Here is a 15,809-nt window from a genome sequence, read left to right as displayed (position 1 = left end):
ATTGCAGTCACCATGCCCACACACTGCCCGTCTGCTTGCTGCCTTCCCTCCCTGCTGCCTGTTCTCCTTTCATCTGAGCCTCTTCATTTCCAGCCCTTTAAGGGTCTCAGCTCTGTTTTGTTCTGGATTTGTTCTTTCTTTTTATTACGTCTCTTTTTTCCCATCCTGATATTTTTAGCCCTGTCTTTTTGTCTTCCTTCTTTCATCTTGCATGCTTGCTGCTTTAGCCATCTGCTTCCCTCAGCCCAGTTTTCTTTTCCATTTCCCCTTTCCATTTCTTCAGACCCACAGGCCATTTATCTCGTTGCTTCTCCTTTCTCCAGCTCCACAGGGTCCTTTCATCTCCTCATGCAATTTGTAAGCAAACAGCAGATGAGCATCTGATATCTGCTTCCTAAGTGCTGCCCGAGTGACTCAGATTGTCTGGAGAAGAAAAAGAGATATTGAGACTATAGTCTTTACTTCAAAATTGACTCATCACATGCTTTGATTTCCTTTTGTGTCCTCATCATTTCAGGACACCTTCAGTTCTGTTTAGTTTTGTGCTCAGAACCTGGACAATTCATTTATATGAAATGTTAATTTAGAAAATATTTTCTCAGTGTTTTTTTAACTTTTTGGTTTTTGCATCATATTTCACATGAATCAATTTATGCATATTTTTGTAAATATCATAACATGTAGAAGTGTGTCTCTTCAAAACAGGGTGGTGTTTTTTCTGCATTTGGAAATTTTCTCTTCAGCAATCTGTTTGAATAAATACAATTTGTGACTCACTGTGGAAAAACTGAAAATAAAACCAGGCCTTGACTTGTTTCTTTCTTCCACAGTACCTCAAAGAGCAATTAAGCCATCTCAGAACACTCTGAGAACACTTGATGAAGCTTGCCTTTAAGAATCAGTGTTTTTAAACATTTTGTTTTCAGTTAATAATTTTCAGTATGTGTGGAGACACTCAATCCAAATTCCTTGTAGATGATGCCTTTTGTGTGGGATATGAGTAATCCATAGGACCTTGTAAAGAGATCAGACTGTCTGAAGTGTCAGGCATATTAAAGTACTTAACTGCATATTTTTCTGAGACAGGTTCTGATTCTCAGCTGCATTGACCAGAGGCAAGCACCCTCACCAGTCTCATATTTCCATGGAGATTAAGTTCTGGTTGTGCTGTCAGAATTTATATCTTTTGTTTCCCCTTACACTTGTCCAGATCAAAATGCACATGCACACTCTAAAGCTGTCAGCAAATCAGTTCAGTAAAAGGGAAGATCCTATAAATCCCCAAATATTTATAAAGTCCAAATTTTGATCACTGAATATGGGTGTGAGCATAAGCTTGAAAAGGATGTGCACATACCTGTGTATCAATACAAAAAAAAAAAGCACGTATTATGCTTGAGGCTTGAGATTTACCAGTTTCACTGTCATGTAACAATGATTTCAGTGCAGTCATTCCTGTTTTTTAGTGCTGCAGGGGTGAATAAGCCAGAAAAAAAACCATATAAATTTTTGTCCTAAGTCATCTCATACAAGACTCAAGGAACATATTTTACGTGGTAGTGTAACTAATAGAATTTCAAATGACAGTGATATGTGAGGCTTTGAGAAGTGGCAATGCAGAGCATTCTTTCTTGAATAATTCACTCCTCTGAAGTTATTATATATTCAAAACTGATTGAGTTGCATATCCAAATGATGGTCTATCAACTGTTGATGTAGGACAAGAAAAAGAAGTTTCAGCATTTATTCTGAACTGTGGTTTGTATCACATTACTCTTGGTTATATGAACTGAGTTTAATTGATTGTGATTTAATTTACATTCTGCAGTGGATATCTTTTTCTTGAGATAATTAATCTTGCTGAAAAATTCTGTGTGAACAGTTGAGGCTCTAACAGATTTTCTAGAGGTGCATTTTTGTTTAGGCTTCCTTGACAGCCTTTTTTCTTACAGATAAATTACGTGTCTCAGAATGTCTTGCCTTTATATTTATTTTGGTTTGGCAGCATATAGTTGTTATGGCTGGCAATATTTCATACCCCAAAGTATTAATGTTAACCATAAATTACCACCAATGATATGCAGTGGTTCTTATCAATCATGAGAAATAATCAATGCTGATTGAAGCAAATAAATATGATGCTTTTCAAAGTTATAACCTTGTCATATAACTTCAGTGCTCAAATGCATCAAGTGCTATCTTAAATTAACTCTGCAATTATGTACAGAGTTTTTAGAAACCAGATATTTCACTAAAAGAGCTAAAATTGTGCAAGACTATATAAATATTTAGTCATCAATAGTGGCAAAATTTACCTCTATTTTTTTTTTTTTGCTTTCAGAATTGGGTGGAAATAATAGGATTTACAGATGAGTGGCAGTTCATCAACTCAGTATTGCAGACTCTTCAGTTGATTGTGCTAAGAGTTTGCTCTGAAACCAGTTGAAGGACATGTTGTGTGATACTATTTAAAATGAGAAATCCCCACTGCTCTTTCTATCCCAGCTATAATCAATATGAAATCAGTCGTTAACTCATCTGGCTTAGCTTACTGAATCTAACTCCAGGAAAATACCAGTTAAATGCTAGAGCTCCAAGAGCAAAAGGTCCCACTTCACTGGTGCATGGTGTGAAGCATTTCTGGTGTGTGTCCCAAAGTGAGCTGAGCTTTGGTGTCAATGCATAGTCTGAGCTCTCACTGTGTTTGCTGCCATGGCATGAAATCAGCAGAATTCCAGTCTTTAATCAATATTTTAATGAATATGCAGAGGCCATCACTGATTGGTATGGAGTGTGGTTTTTCAAACTCTTCACTAATAGCACAGGTATTATCCAGTGGTTTCATGTCCCTCTGTGGCTCAGAATTCAGTGATGTAGAGCTCTCTCTTCACCTCTTACATACCCAAGGAACCAATTACTTGAAACCCAACCATGGCCATGCCATGTTCAATCCCATTTAGCAGCATGTGTTCCCTGTGCTGGAGAATACACGGAGTCAGACTGGAAAGGCAAAGGGGGAACATTTGATGTGAATGATAACAGAATTTTAGAGAAATTTGGATTTCACCATAATGTTATTGATACCATTAACATTATTAATTTATTTAGCACATAAATTGCAAAATGGATGGAAGTTTCATCCACCAGCTGTGCTTTGCCTTTGGCAGTAGTCATGCTGCTCCTAATTTAATCTTATTAACTCCCTCACAGGTTTTACTAACGGGGTGCTGAACATCTTGCAATACAAAGATAAGAAAGGGATGTATCTTCTTTATTGTTTTGTGATCAACACATTAGATACTGATTCCATTCTCTTTGCACTGCAGTCCCAGCAAGGTCACGTGTCTTAAAGCTCATAAAAAGGAGATGAGGAATAGGAGCTGGTTGTGTGAATGTTAATCCGGTTTTTTGGAGAGCAAGAAGCTGCTGCTTGGAATCCTGATGGCATCAAGCAGAGAGTGCCCCCTCCCACTGTAACTCATTTGCTTTCAGCAGTCTTTCCACAATGGAGGAAGTTTGGCCACAAATAATCTTGTGTTCTCCAGATGTGTACTTGAATAAGGAGCTTGTACATGACATTAAAGACCTGCTGAAAACCTTTTCTCATTTTCATTGCTGGAAATCTGAATTACACCAGTGTTCTCTGAGCAAAATTGATAGTAAACTATCACTAACTATAGGAAAAATAATTTAAATAATTCTTTGCATAATTTATAGAAATAACAGACATAGAATTTATATAATTTAATATGATTTATATAGGCTGTGTTTTTTGTATGAGGGGTGAACTTGAATATATATTAACTTACTTAAAATATATAATACAGCTTTTGTTTTCTGGCAACAAGCAGACTGTATTTATATCAGTAATCCCTTCAAAAGATCTCCATAACCATCCTGTGCCTCATTATATCCCCTCACATTCTCTGCACTCAGCATCTGGTCCTTGCTCAATATTTGTAGCTCATGGCATGTTCTGGATATTCCACTTTTCTTCCAAGATACTTTTATCCTAAAGGCAAAATAGGAAGCAATGTATGTTTACGTTTCTTTTTCTAAATTGTATTTTTGAGCCTTTAGTAGAGGTTTGTTAGAGATTTAGGTTTTTGAATGAGATTCTGTTTGTCATTGTGTGTGAGTCATTGTTTGTCATTGCATGAATGGCAGAGGAATGATGAGATACTTTTTGCTTGGCCTTCTAATCGCTTAGCCACAGCAAAGGCATTTTGGTTCAGTTTTCAGCATAAGTAGATTTTTCAGTAATTCTTCAAATGCTTAATTCAACTGTAGAAAAGAGGATAAAGGCAGAATCCCAGTCGTGGTGCTGTTTTTTACACTGTGCACAACAGCCAGCAGCTCCTGTGGCTGGCACCCACTGAGGCAGTTTGGAAACGTGCCAGGCCATTTTACTGATGCATTATGAAAGATCTTCAAAAGTGAGAAGGGCCACGGGTGCATGGAGAAGTGAGTGTCCTTGGCAAGCTGTATTCCTGTTTACCTCCCTGCTTCACTGTGTCCTGCCCCCTGATTTCTGGGTTCACATGCCTTTTGTGACAACATGCACTGTAATGCAGGTTATTCATTTTGAAGGATCACTTTTAGTTTGAGGTATGGTTTTTTTTCAGCTGGGCTTAGGAATATTTGTTTCTCCCTAACATTGTTGTTACAGATGTGGTGGCCTGAAGGGATAAGACAAGACAAGATTTGTGGGAAGAGGTAATATCTTTTATTAGGCCAACTGATGTAGCTGGAAAAAATAGAAAAGGTTTCAGGCACAGAAAACCTTTTCCAGGTCAGGTTCTCTCATAGCTTTGAACTTCCTAATAATTAACTTGTGCCTGTGAAGCAATAAAAGCAGTTTTTGATCTTTGTTTTTTTATGAGTAATACTGTTTGAGAGGCATCCATATATTGCAGGAGTTTAGGCTTTACCCAGCTAAGGTTGATTATTTTGTGTCCAAAGCTGATTAAATTCTTTAACTCATCGAACAAGAATATAGTCGTTTTTCATTCACATTAGTAGTCTCATGAAATACTAGATTTTATTTTTCATGGGATCAGAAGTGTAAATTAACCCGTAAAAGATCTGATATCTCACTCTTGAATCAGAAAGACCTGCATGGTTTTGAACCTTATCTGAGAAGCTGCCTTTCTTTTCAAATCAGGGTATGTGTTTGGAGATAAGTGGGATGGGAATGATGGCAAACACTGCAATTTCAGTAATTTAATGAGTCTCTGCTGCTTTTTTTTTTCCACTAATGGGAAGGGTATGGCTTTTAAATAGTGTGTTCTATTTGCTATGTTCAATACAAATAGATGGATATCCATGCTTTGTGCAAGACATGGACACCATTTGGCTGTTAAGCTTTGGAATAACTGAAAATATTACTGCAGGTGCTGAAGTTTTCAATGTATTTCATATCCTCTCAGCTTTTATAATTCTTGCACAGACTGAGTGCTTTAATGCCCTGTGGGGTGCCTTATTGGAACCTGAAAGGGGAATTTACAGAGTGTAGCAGCACTGAGAGCTGCAGTGAGGAGTTCACATTGCAGGTGTCTGTTTGGGTGAAAACAAAAATACAGGACAGACACTCCACTACCTTGCAAAAAGCTGTGCCAGCAAGAAGGCATCATTACTGCTCTAAATAACTAACACATGAAAGAATGTAATTGGTTTATAATACAGGAAATGGATAAAGGATGCATCAAGGTGTTTGGCATGCCCAAGCATTTTGGGATTATAGCACTGCGAGGTTCTAATGTCATCAGCTCTCTTCCATTTCCCTGGAGCTGAGAGCTCTCATCACACCATAAAAATACTGCTACTGAGCTTTTCTTGGCAACTTTTTAGCAAAAACACCATTCTGCTGAGAAATGTTTTCCAAATTACCCAGGGACAGTGAACTGGATCTTTTCTGGAACGTTTTGCGGAATTTGTGGAGTGTACTTGGCAGAGTGTGTAAGGCAGTTTTCTTGCATCTTGTTGGGCTCTGCACTGAGTTCCATGGAATTATTTCACTTTTAGAACCACAGAAAGAAAAAAATAATTCCTTGAAAGGTAGAGAATAAAGGACACATGAAACTCTTTCAGTTGTTGAAAGAATCACACCTTCATCTAAATGTGTCATCTAAAAGTTCAGATCATGATTGATAAGTGCGTTTTTTATTGTTGGCTGTTAGCTGAGTAATAGATTGTTATTTCAATACATTTTGACTGGAGCAATTTGTCTTGAAATATTTTTGGCACCTTTTTCTTTTAGGTCCTTTGTAGTGGAGTTCTGTAATTTCATTTTTTTCATACACAAACGCATCTAACTTTTTCAGTGTTGAGCAGCACCAGATGAAAGCTTGTCATCACTTTAAAAGAATGAATTCAGAAGAAATATTTAATATGCAATGGTTGTTACTGACTGCATTCTGTGGCAAAAGAAAAATTAAATAAATTGCACTGAGGGGGAGGTATACTGTCTGTCTGATCGAAAAAGCCATTTTCACAGTTTTTAACATTGCAGGGAACATTTTCCAGCTTATCATAATAGAAGCATGCAAGTTATTTACTTGCCAGAAAGGCCTGAACCCTAGCAAGCATACATGCCACATCTGAAGTTAAGGCTCCTTACAGTACCCAACCTTAACATCTATAATTATTTTAATAAATTATACCAGGCCATTTTCCTATTTTTGTTTTCCTCAGCCGATATAACACTGCAGAAATTGCTATAATTCATTTAAAATTTTAAAAGGCTTTTCTCTCCTCCATTGATTTTTTTCTTAGAGATGTTTTGTATGTCCTTAGTCATTAACTAATTCTCTCTGTATGTGGAAGATGAGTATTTTTCACTGCAACCAAACCCTTTTCTTCAGTTTCACATCTCTTATTTTGGTCAGTTGGAGCAATTCAATGCCCATGTTTAAATATCAGTCTTTAGTCAGTCTTTTGATAGGACCTCAGTTAGAAAATGTGGAGTACAAGAAATGTCTGAAAACATTTTGGAATATGAATGGTTGCACTTTGGATTTGACTTGCACACAGTAGCCAGCCTTCACTGTAAATTCACTGGGAGAGGGATCAGTGCTGCCTAAGTTTTTGTGTGGTTATTGTAATAAATTACCAGGTTGGTGTTTTCTTTTTCTGCTTAGTGCACATCCTACAGTTCAGAAGTTGCAGGGCATAATTCCCCAAATTCCCCAAACCTCTTCCACAGAGGACACAACTGGTGGCTGTGTGGGAGGTTTGATCCTGGTGTTGAGAGGGTTGCTGCTCCTCCTCCCTGTGTTGCCAGGTGTGTGATGGGGTTAGGGAAGGGCTGTGTCCCAGCTTTGTGCAAGAGGAAACCAAGCAGGTTGAGCCTTTGTACAAAAATACAAGAGCTTCCTAAGGACATTCTGTAAGAGCCAGACTAGGAAAAGAAATATTTTCTACATCCATTTTTGTTGATTTCACGTTGACATTGATTGTGTTTCAGTGTGTGGCTCTTGCAAGCAGGATGATTTAGGAAGCTTGGTATTTGTCATTTATGCATGATGTTCCTGTTAAGAACTAGCACTAATATGAGTAAATCAAGAAAAAATGTCAGCATCCTGTCTGAAAGTGACCTCACTGTAGTGTTGGTCTCCACTAGAAGTGGAGCTCTTTCCACTTTTTTCAAAAGATATTAATGTTGCTGCATAAATGTTTAGACAGAAATGTTACACAAGGCAGGAGCAGAGTTTCCACATGATATATGAAGTGTTGTTCTTGTTGTTACAGTATATTTTCTGTTTAAGCTGCCAAAATGACTTATTAGTTTAGCATTTCTTGTTGAAATATAGTCTGTCTAATAATTTACTTTTAAAATATTCCTATTCAAAATATTTATCAACCCTCCACACATTATCTTTGATACAATTTTCCCTTTTCCCACAAGGGCAAGAGATCCATTTCTCTTCTTTGTAACTGGCTGCTGGCAAGTGCCCCTCTGGGTAATCTCTGGCAGTGCACACCCTGTGCAGAAACCACCATGATTTAACCATTTGTCTCTACTTCTCAGAAGAGGCTGGTACCTTGCATGACAAAACAGTTTCTCTTAAACTGTAATATAAAATATAAAAATGTTTGGGGCAAACTTATAATTAATATTTGTATGATTCTTACTGAAGCAACAGTTCTGATGTTGAACACAATAGACTTGGAAAATGGAAATTATTTTTGTCTCAAAGGGAAATTTTATACAAGGGATATTCAGCTGTTGCGCAAAGTAGGGTTACTAATCTTAGAAACCTTTGTGGGATTCTTGCTGCATCAGCCAGCAAAGATTTAGGGCATGCTAAATCCTTGGCACGTGTTGGCAGGAAACTAATGATGAGAAGGGAGTCAGTGGAAGGATGTTTCAGATGGCTCTGTTATTGAATGGCCTCCAGGGAAAATAACAACCTCTGAAACCCTCTCATGTGCCATAGTGACAAATTCCAATGGCTCTGTCCATGTAGGATCCCCCTTTGCCTGCTCCCTTTGAAGGAGACACTGAAAGGTTCCCAGAGCAGAAAATTTACCCTGAGGAGCTCCCAACACACGTAGCCAAGTAAAGGTTTTGGCTTTACAACTGTAGCTGTCCCCATCTAACTGGGATTAGCCTGTCCAGAAAGAAATCCTCCATGTGCCAAGCAGAGATGCTGTAACTGTAGACATGGAGCTGCAGTAAGTCTAGAGGATGTTATCTAACATTTTTTTTCTGACAGAAGTTTCCATTAGAAAGATTTTTGCTTAGTTCACTAATAATTAGTGGCAAATATATTTCATATTCCAAGACCATGAAGCAATTTCAAATCATGTTAAAACTAATACTATGGAATTATGATACTTTCATGATACAAGACATAGAGGTAAAAAATGAGCTAGGTGAAAACCAATCGCTCGATCCTGGAAGAGAGCAAAATGTCTGCTATTGACTATGTGTGTATAGACTAATGTTTGACTAGAGAGAATGTGTAATTGTTTGCTTTGATTTGAGCTCTGTGGTGTGGTGGTCCATCACATTACACGCTGTAAGTGCTCTTCTGTTCTGCTCAGAGAATCCTACAGGTTTTGATTCCAGAAGTCACTGATAACTTGCTGTTGAATGAGAAAGTTAGGTCTCGTAGTTCTTTCTTTTACCCAAAATATCAAAAAAACTTCAACAAACTTTTCCTGAAAAGCAAAGAAAGTCGGCCAAAATCAGACCAAAACTTCTTTAATGAAAGCCACAGCAAACAGAGCCCCACTAAGTACAGAGATTTTCTGTTCTGTGAGCCATTCCTGGGAGGTCCTTCAGGCTGTTCATAGCAGGTGGTCAGAAAAATACCATATGAGTCTGTATTGGTCTGCATTTCAAGTAGAATAACTGTGATGCCTGTGCAATCATTTTGACACAGCTTGACGAAGGGAAAAAAAAAATTGTTTTTCTCTAATGGATATTCTCAGTGGGTTTTTGGTTTGGTTTTTTTTTTTTTTTTGGAGGGGGGGAGGTTGTTTTTATTGTTGGGTATTTTTAAATGAGAATGCAGAATTTTCTAACTGGGACATTTTCTGTGCAGTTGTACTGTTACAGTGGCTGGTTAAATTAACAGGTGAGTATGTGTGTCCTTCCTACAGCTTTCAAAACCTGGTTCAGGTCTATTGGTTATAATTAATTCAGTAGAACCTTCTTTCAGTAATAAAGGTGTCAGTGTTTACCAGGGTTGAAGAGTCTGACTGCCCTCATGGTAGTTTGTATTTAATCCTGTATTTTGTCTTGTAATTCTTTTTTTCTTTTTTTTAACAGGTTTTTCATTATTCTTATACAGCTTCATATGTGATTTATAACATACACACAAGGTAGGTCACATTGTTTTTTCCATACTGTGTCATTGTCAGTGGCTCTATGCATGAGGTGATGCCAGTGTGTTCAAGTAAAAATGTTTCCCTTTTTTCAAGGGAAGTTTGGGAGTTAAACCCTCCAGAAGTAGAGGATTCAGTTTTACAGTATGCAGCCTGGGGTGTTCATGGACAGCAACTGGTAAGCACAGTCATTAAAAATGTATGGACTCCAGACAGACTGAGGTAAAACAAAACTGAAAGCTTTAAAATAAGTTGTGTCATGTATTTCTGCACTATGCTAGTATGTTCCTATTACAGCTTTTAGGAGAACTCTATTTGTTTGTTTATTTTTTATTAAAAATATGTTTTTCCAGGCTGACCCTCAATAAGCAAATGGTGCAGTTGTTGAAAGAGTCACACCTTCATCTAAATATGCACTCAGGTGATTTTCAGGATAACCATCTCTATGGCTACTGCTGTGTGGGAAGGAACATTAAAGGTGAAAGGCAGTTTTCTTTTAAGTGCAATATCAATGAAAACTGTGGGCAAAAGCAAAAGCTTAGCATCCAAATGGGATATGATGGACTCTTGAAAAGTGATGTTTTTATTTCAGTATGAAAATTACTGCCAAGGTCAACTTTGCTGCATTGAATTCATAATAATTAAACAAGATGCCATGTTTCATGTACAATATTTTTTCCAGAAATTTTACCATTTTTAATGAACATTAATCATCCATGGTCATCATAATCCATGTCAATATAAGAAAAAAAAATTGTGGTTTCAGAACAGCAATGATTTTAAGCTGACCTGTGTTGGTAGTTGAAGGCAAGAGACTGATTAAATCTTCAGTTCTGCATAAGAAATTCAGATAATCCTTGTTACAGTGTTCTAATAAGCTCATTAATGCCCCCAGGCATGATCCCAGGGCCTCCTTGCACATCCAGCTTGTTCATGCAGAGAGGCTGTAAGCTGAATGTCTAGAGAATATACCCTGTTGCTTTATATCATTCATCAAGATGATTGGAAAGTAAAAAATGTTTCTGGTTGGAATGTTTTGCATTAAGGAAGTGGAGGCAGGTGAGAAAAAGTAATTGGAACATGCTTGGTATGTTTTAATAATTAAGCACATTAATTTTTTAATAATGAGACCTTGGCAACAGGATTAGTGGAAATAAATACATAGGTTATTTACCAGGCAGCATTATGGAATGTGGCAAACCATGTAGGTTGTAGTAGAAAGGAGAAGCGTTTGCAAAATTGAACAGATTTAAGAAATATTTTGATTAAATTTCAGTTTGTAATATTCCTCTGTACTGGACAGAGGATCTGCACATTTGTCTGTACTGATCAGAGAATCAGTAATCTGAAGTAGAACTAAAATGAAATGCAGTGATTACTGAGAAAATATTTTTTTCTTTTTGTGAGATATCTCATAGGAACAGGGTCAGATTTGCCAATCATAAACCTCAGAAAAATAAATCAGAATAATGCTGTCTTTACGTGGTTTTGCTTAAAATGTCATTCTGAAAATATGTATGAATACTTTCAGGTACAGGCACAAGTGGACTCCTATTACATCTCAGAACTGCAAAAAAATAGGTGATTTAGGACAACCTTAATCATCCAAATTTGAAAACATTGGCATAATTCATACTTGAGCGAGGATAACATTACTCATCTTTGTTAATGTCCCTAATAAAGTTAATGTCATGCTTTAAAAATATCTGCTTTACTGTGGGTTTTATGGTGCCATATGGTCTGCAGAATTAGGAAATAATAACTTTGAACACAAAATCTTCTGTGCACTCTGAATGGCACCGAGTGTTGCCATAGAGATGTACACCTGCAGGAACAGTCCACTGAAGGTGACTTTAGGAATGCCAATTAGAAGGATGTCCTCTTGAAGCTGTTCACGTGGCAGAAGGAGGTTTCCAAAGTGACAGAAGTGCCTTGCTGCATTGCCCTCCCACTTCAGCAGCAAGCCAAAAATGTAGAAGGAGCATGAATGAATAAAGACTGTTGTGAGTAATGGTTGTTGCTGCTGTCCAAAGGAACATCTGCCTCGGGCAGAAGCAGGACAGAGAGTTCAGCCCAGCAGAACAGTTTAGGCAGAGGAAAGATGTGTGGCTGAGGACACATTGCCACAATGGTTCTGTTATAAAATTTGTCATTGGAACAAACACTGGATTAGTGGGTTTTAGTAAAATAGTACAGGAGGCAAACAGCAGTGAAACAGGGCACAGAGGAAGGCATAAAGGGAGAGGTCTAATGATGAAAATCCATCAGTAGCTATCAATGGAAGGTACCTGCCACTGGCAACTATTTACAGACTCGAACAGGATGGGACACTCAAAAATCAGTGTCTTGAGCCGTTTTATTTCAACATCAGTCTCAACACTTAACAATGGAGACACTTGATGTGAACAGCTCACTGATTTACACAGAATGCCAAAGAAACGTGATGTTACAACACAGCATAAAGCAAAATCTTTCTAAGTTTCAGCCAATCACACATAGAGCAAAAGCATATTGACATTACTTCTACTCAATTACATGGAGCACACGTAGCTTCGGTTAAAACAGTAGCGCCTTACTTTCTAACACAATGGCTCGTTCATGTTAGCCTTCTAAAATATACATTAAATAAATTTGTTGCAACCAAAAAGGACAAACTACATAGGCTTATTGTTCTATTTCTCATGACTAAGTTGCAGCCTAAAACTCTTTCTGCTATCTTGGCATTTCTCTGTCCTTGCTGGCTTTTTGGGGCCTGCTTTTTTACCATTTTCTCAAAACCCTCTAACTTTATGGAATCCAGCAGTACCTGGTGCAAACAAAGCTGCAGTCTCATAGACCCATGCTGCCAAACACACTATGAATGGTTTACCTTCCTGAACAAAATTTACATCTCTTTTCTGAGGAAATAGTGATAATTCATGAGTAAAACAAGCAATTAAATACTTACTCTCTACAAAATAATCATAGTGTATTAACCTGAGTAATAATCTCCAAGAGCCGTTCTTTACAACTGAGGAACAAGTGGAGAACATTTGGAGAAGAGATTAATTTTATATACAAAAATTTGATGTAGAAGGGCCCATGACATGTGCTGTGTGCCATCACAAAGATAGAGTGTATGTGGTTCTCTAAAGTGAGGAGGAATGTCCCCCTTCATCTGTGGTGCAGAAATGAACAGCAATACTATAGCCAGGACTGGTCAGCAAAAGTAGCACAAAATGTGAAACATGAGGTGCAGGTATGTCTGACTGAGCCAGAGATCCCAACTTTACACTAAAACTATTTGGAAAGTCTTGGATTAAATCCAAATTATAGGAGGATAACACATGGACTTGGATCAACTATTTTTATAGGCTATAGTGTAAAATAAGATGTTTCCAGTCCACAGTTGTGCAGATCTAAGTACCAGTGCAGCCTACATGGTTATCTTAAAGTGTTCCAATGAGGAGGAATTGGCAAGATGTTCAAACAGATAATGTAAGGATTTGAAGGGAAAAAAAAAAAAAGAGGAAGGAAAATATGTATGAAGCCACAAACTGCTTATTGCACAGATGGAATGTGGCTGCAGTGAAATCAAGTATATCCAGTGTTTTACATCCTTGTGGAAAGCATGCATCAGTCTCATTTTACTGTTAGGGATAATTTCTGGGGCTGTCTAATGGGCCCCAGAGCATGCCCCATGTGGCTAGTGAAGAACAGAGTCAGTTTTCTGTCAGAGGCCAGGTGACTGAGCCACAGTACCATTGTTTGCCAGTGGTTGCAAGTTATTTCAGTTCCTTGCTATTTCCCTAGAGTAGAAGGTTTCTAGTGATTAAGAGGAAAGCTCAGAGAAACATCTGCTGCTTGACTCATGACATTTTGGTGGTGAAATTGAAAATGTTTGCCAATGGGGAGAAGAAACTTTTATCTAATGAATTAATGTATCTTAAGGTCACATAGTTCTTAAAATCAGAACTTTTTTCAAGGTCACACTCTTTAAAATGCTGCCTGTTAACTGTGTTAGAACTGTGCCAGATCTAAAATACCATTTCTGTGTCATAGTATGTTAGGGAGCTGTTCATCTCTTTGCCAAACATTACTCATGTTTGATTAAAGTTGTGCAAGTTATTAGTTGATTATCTCTTTATCTCACCTCCATAGAATCCATCACTGCAGCATCAAGTAATTCCAGGAAAGACAAACCCAACTAGAGATCTAATTTGTTTCATCAACATTTTTCTGCCTCCAGTTTATAGATTAAAGACCTCACTGTTTGTGTCTGAGAAAGAGCTATCCTATACCTGGTGGGAAGGCTTTACTGAGAAGAAGAATGCTTTGGGGTTTTTAAAGGGCCTCTGTTGTTGAAATACCCAGGTTTTTATCTGGAGTTCTCCCTTCTTGAGCCTTATCTTCTCCAGCAGTTTGTAGCAAAGGTTTTCATGTGTTTGTGCTGGACCTGGCTGGTGTCTGACACAGAGGAGACAGCTCTGGATCTGTCTGTGGGGATGTATTGCAGTAGGAGCCTGGATATCCAAGTTCAGGCTGGAGATGCCTCCAGTGTTTGCAGTGCTGTATTTAAGTGTCTGTTAACACTCTTGTGTTCTTCTGCAGTGCTCCATGTCATACAAATAGTTCTCCTGACTAATTATTGTGTGGGCTACTTCAACTAGCTCCTAGTGAAGCATGGTTAGAAGCTGTTCAGTTTGAAATAGCTTTTCTTTAAAAGTTATGTATAAGGGTTTTTTTTTCCTGCCTTGGTGGTGGTATGTGTTGTTTATGTTGTATAAAATACCTTATTTCTCTTTATTCTATGAACATACATCCATGCAAATCACTTTGCCTTTGTATTTATAATAGATGTTTTGTGTTATTTATTGCAGTAAGCTTGTTTTTCTTTTGATATGTTAAGTGATTCTGAGGGGAGTTTGAGTTACATATTTGGATGGATCAGTAAAAATAATGATCTATTGACATACAGATGAATGTCTATGCATAAATTAATAATTTTTTAACTAAACAGAAATCAAGAAAATACTAAAACTATCCAGAATACTAAAGAAAAATATTTTTAGAACCTTTGACAAAGATTGGTACTACCAAAAAAATATAATATTATCAAATGGTAGGACTGAAGATGAGCTTTTACAATGCTTTGTTTTAATTTAGACCCTCATTGAGTCAAATTACCCATTAGGCTGTATACACTAAGAATAATTCGGTGACTGTAGCTGAATTGTGGATTCAGGATGTTCTCATCAATTTTTAGAAGGTAATTTAAATATTAGAAATCTATAAATTACCCTCATCTTCCAAAAAACCAACTGAAAAACCCATTACTCACAAATAATAGATTTAGAAGCTGAAGCTTTTGCATAAAGGATGAAAAAGATCCAGTGAAACAGTACCTCACCTTGTATTGAAACTACCTAAAAACCAGAAATACACCAGAGCAAAATCTGCTTTAATTGCTGTTAATAAATATACCATTTCAAGAACTCTCTGCCCTTTTGCTCTGTGATCACTCATCTTGTCTTTATCCTTTTGTCATATTGAGGCCTTCAGTTTCCCTTCAGCCCCTCACCAATACCTACTGCCCCACAAAAATGCAAATACTTCTCAGACTGCATTAACATGACATTACCTTACAATTGCTTTTGTCAAAAGTTTAGCCTTTTTTTCCTAATGGCTTTCAAAGATTGTTTTAGATAAGACAAATAGTGCAGCAGCAATGTTCTTTGATGTATTATTTTCTGTGTGCTCAGATAAACACTGGACTAATTTTAGCAAATGAGGAACTAGCAGGATTGTTCTTGGGCAGTTACCTTGCTCAACACATGCTTTAACAGCCATTACTTGCTGAAAGCTCCATTTACTGTTTGGTCTATCAAGGTAATGTAAAACTGCTATAAAACATGGTAATTTATCTTTCTGTAAAATATTTGCCATGTGTTTTCTTTTTTGCATAATTAGTGCTGTGGGATCTTGGCACCCCCTCC

General features: G+C 37.4%; 1 protein-coding gene across 2 annotated transcripts in view; it reads left to right on the top strand.

Moving 5' to 3' along the window:
• The window catches only part of DPP10 (dipeptidyl peptidase like 10), a 437,773-nt gene that overhangs the window by 365,706 nt on the left and 56,258 nt on the right, over positions 1–15,809 (top strand). For both annotated transcript variants that reach the window (XM_071435373.1, XM_071435372.1), the window contains exons 6-7: positions 9,779–9,831; positions 9,931–10,012. In XM_071435373.1, coding sequence (XP_071291474.1) covers positions 9,779–9,831; positions 9,931–10,012 — 135 coding nt within the window. The remainder of the gene's footprint in view (positions 1–9,778; positions 9,832–9,930; positions 10,013–15,809) is intronic.

The sequence above is a fragment of the Agelaius tricolor genome, unplaced genomic scaffold, assembly GCF_023055355.1.
Source record: "Agelaius tricolor isolate 1412-34295 unplaced genomic scaffold, bAgeTri1.0.p SCAF_10, whole genome shotgun sequence".
In the NCBI taxonomy this organism is placed as follows: Eukaryota; Metazoa; Chordata; class Aves; order Passeriformes; family Icteridae; genus Agelaius; species Agelaius tricolor.
The sequence above is the reverse complement of the archived record's forward strand: the minus strand, read 5'-3'. Positions and strand labels throughout refer to the sequence as shown.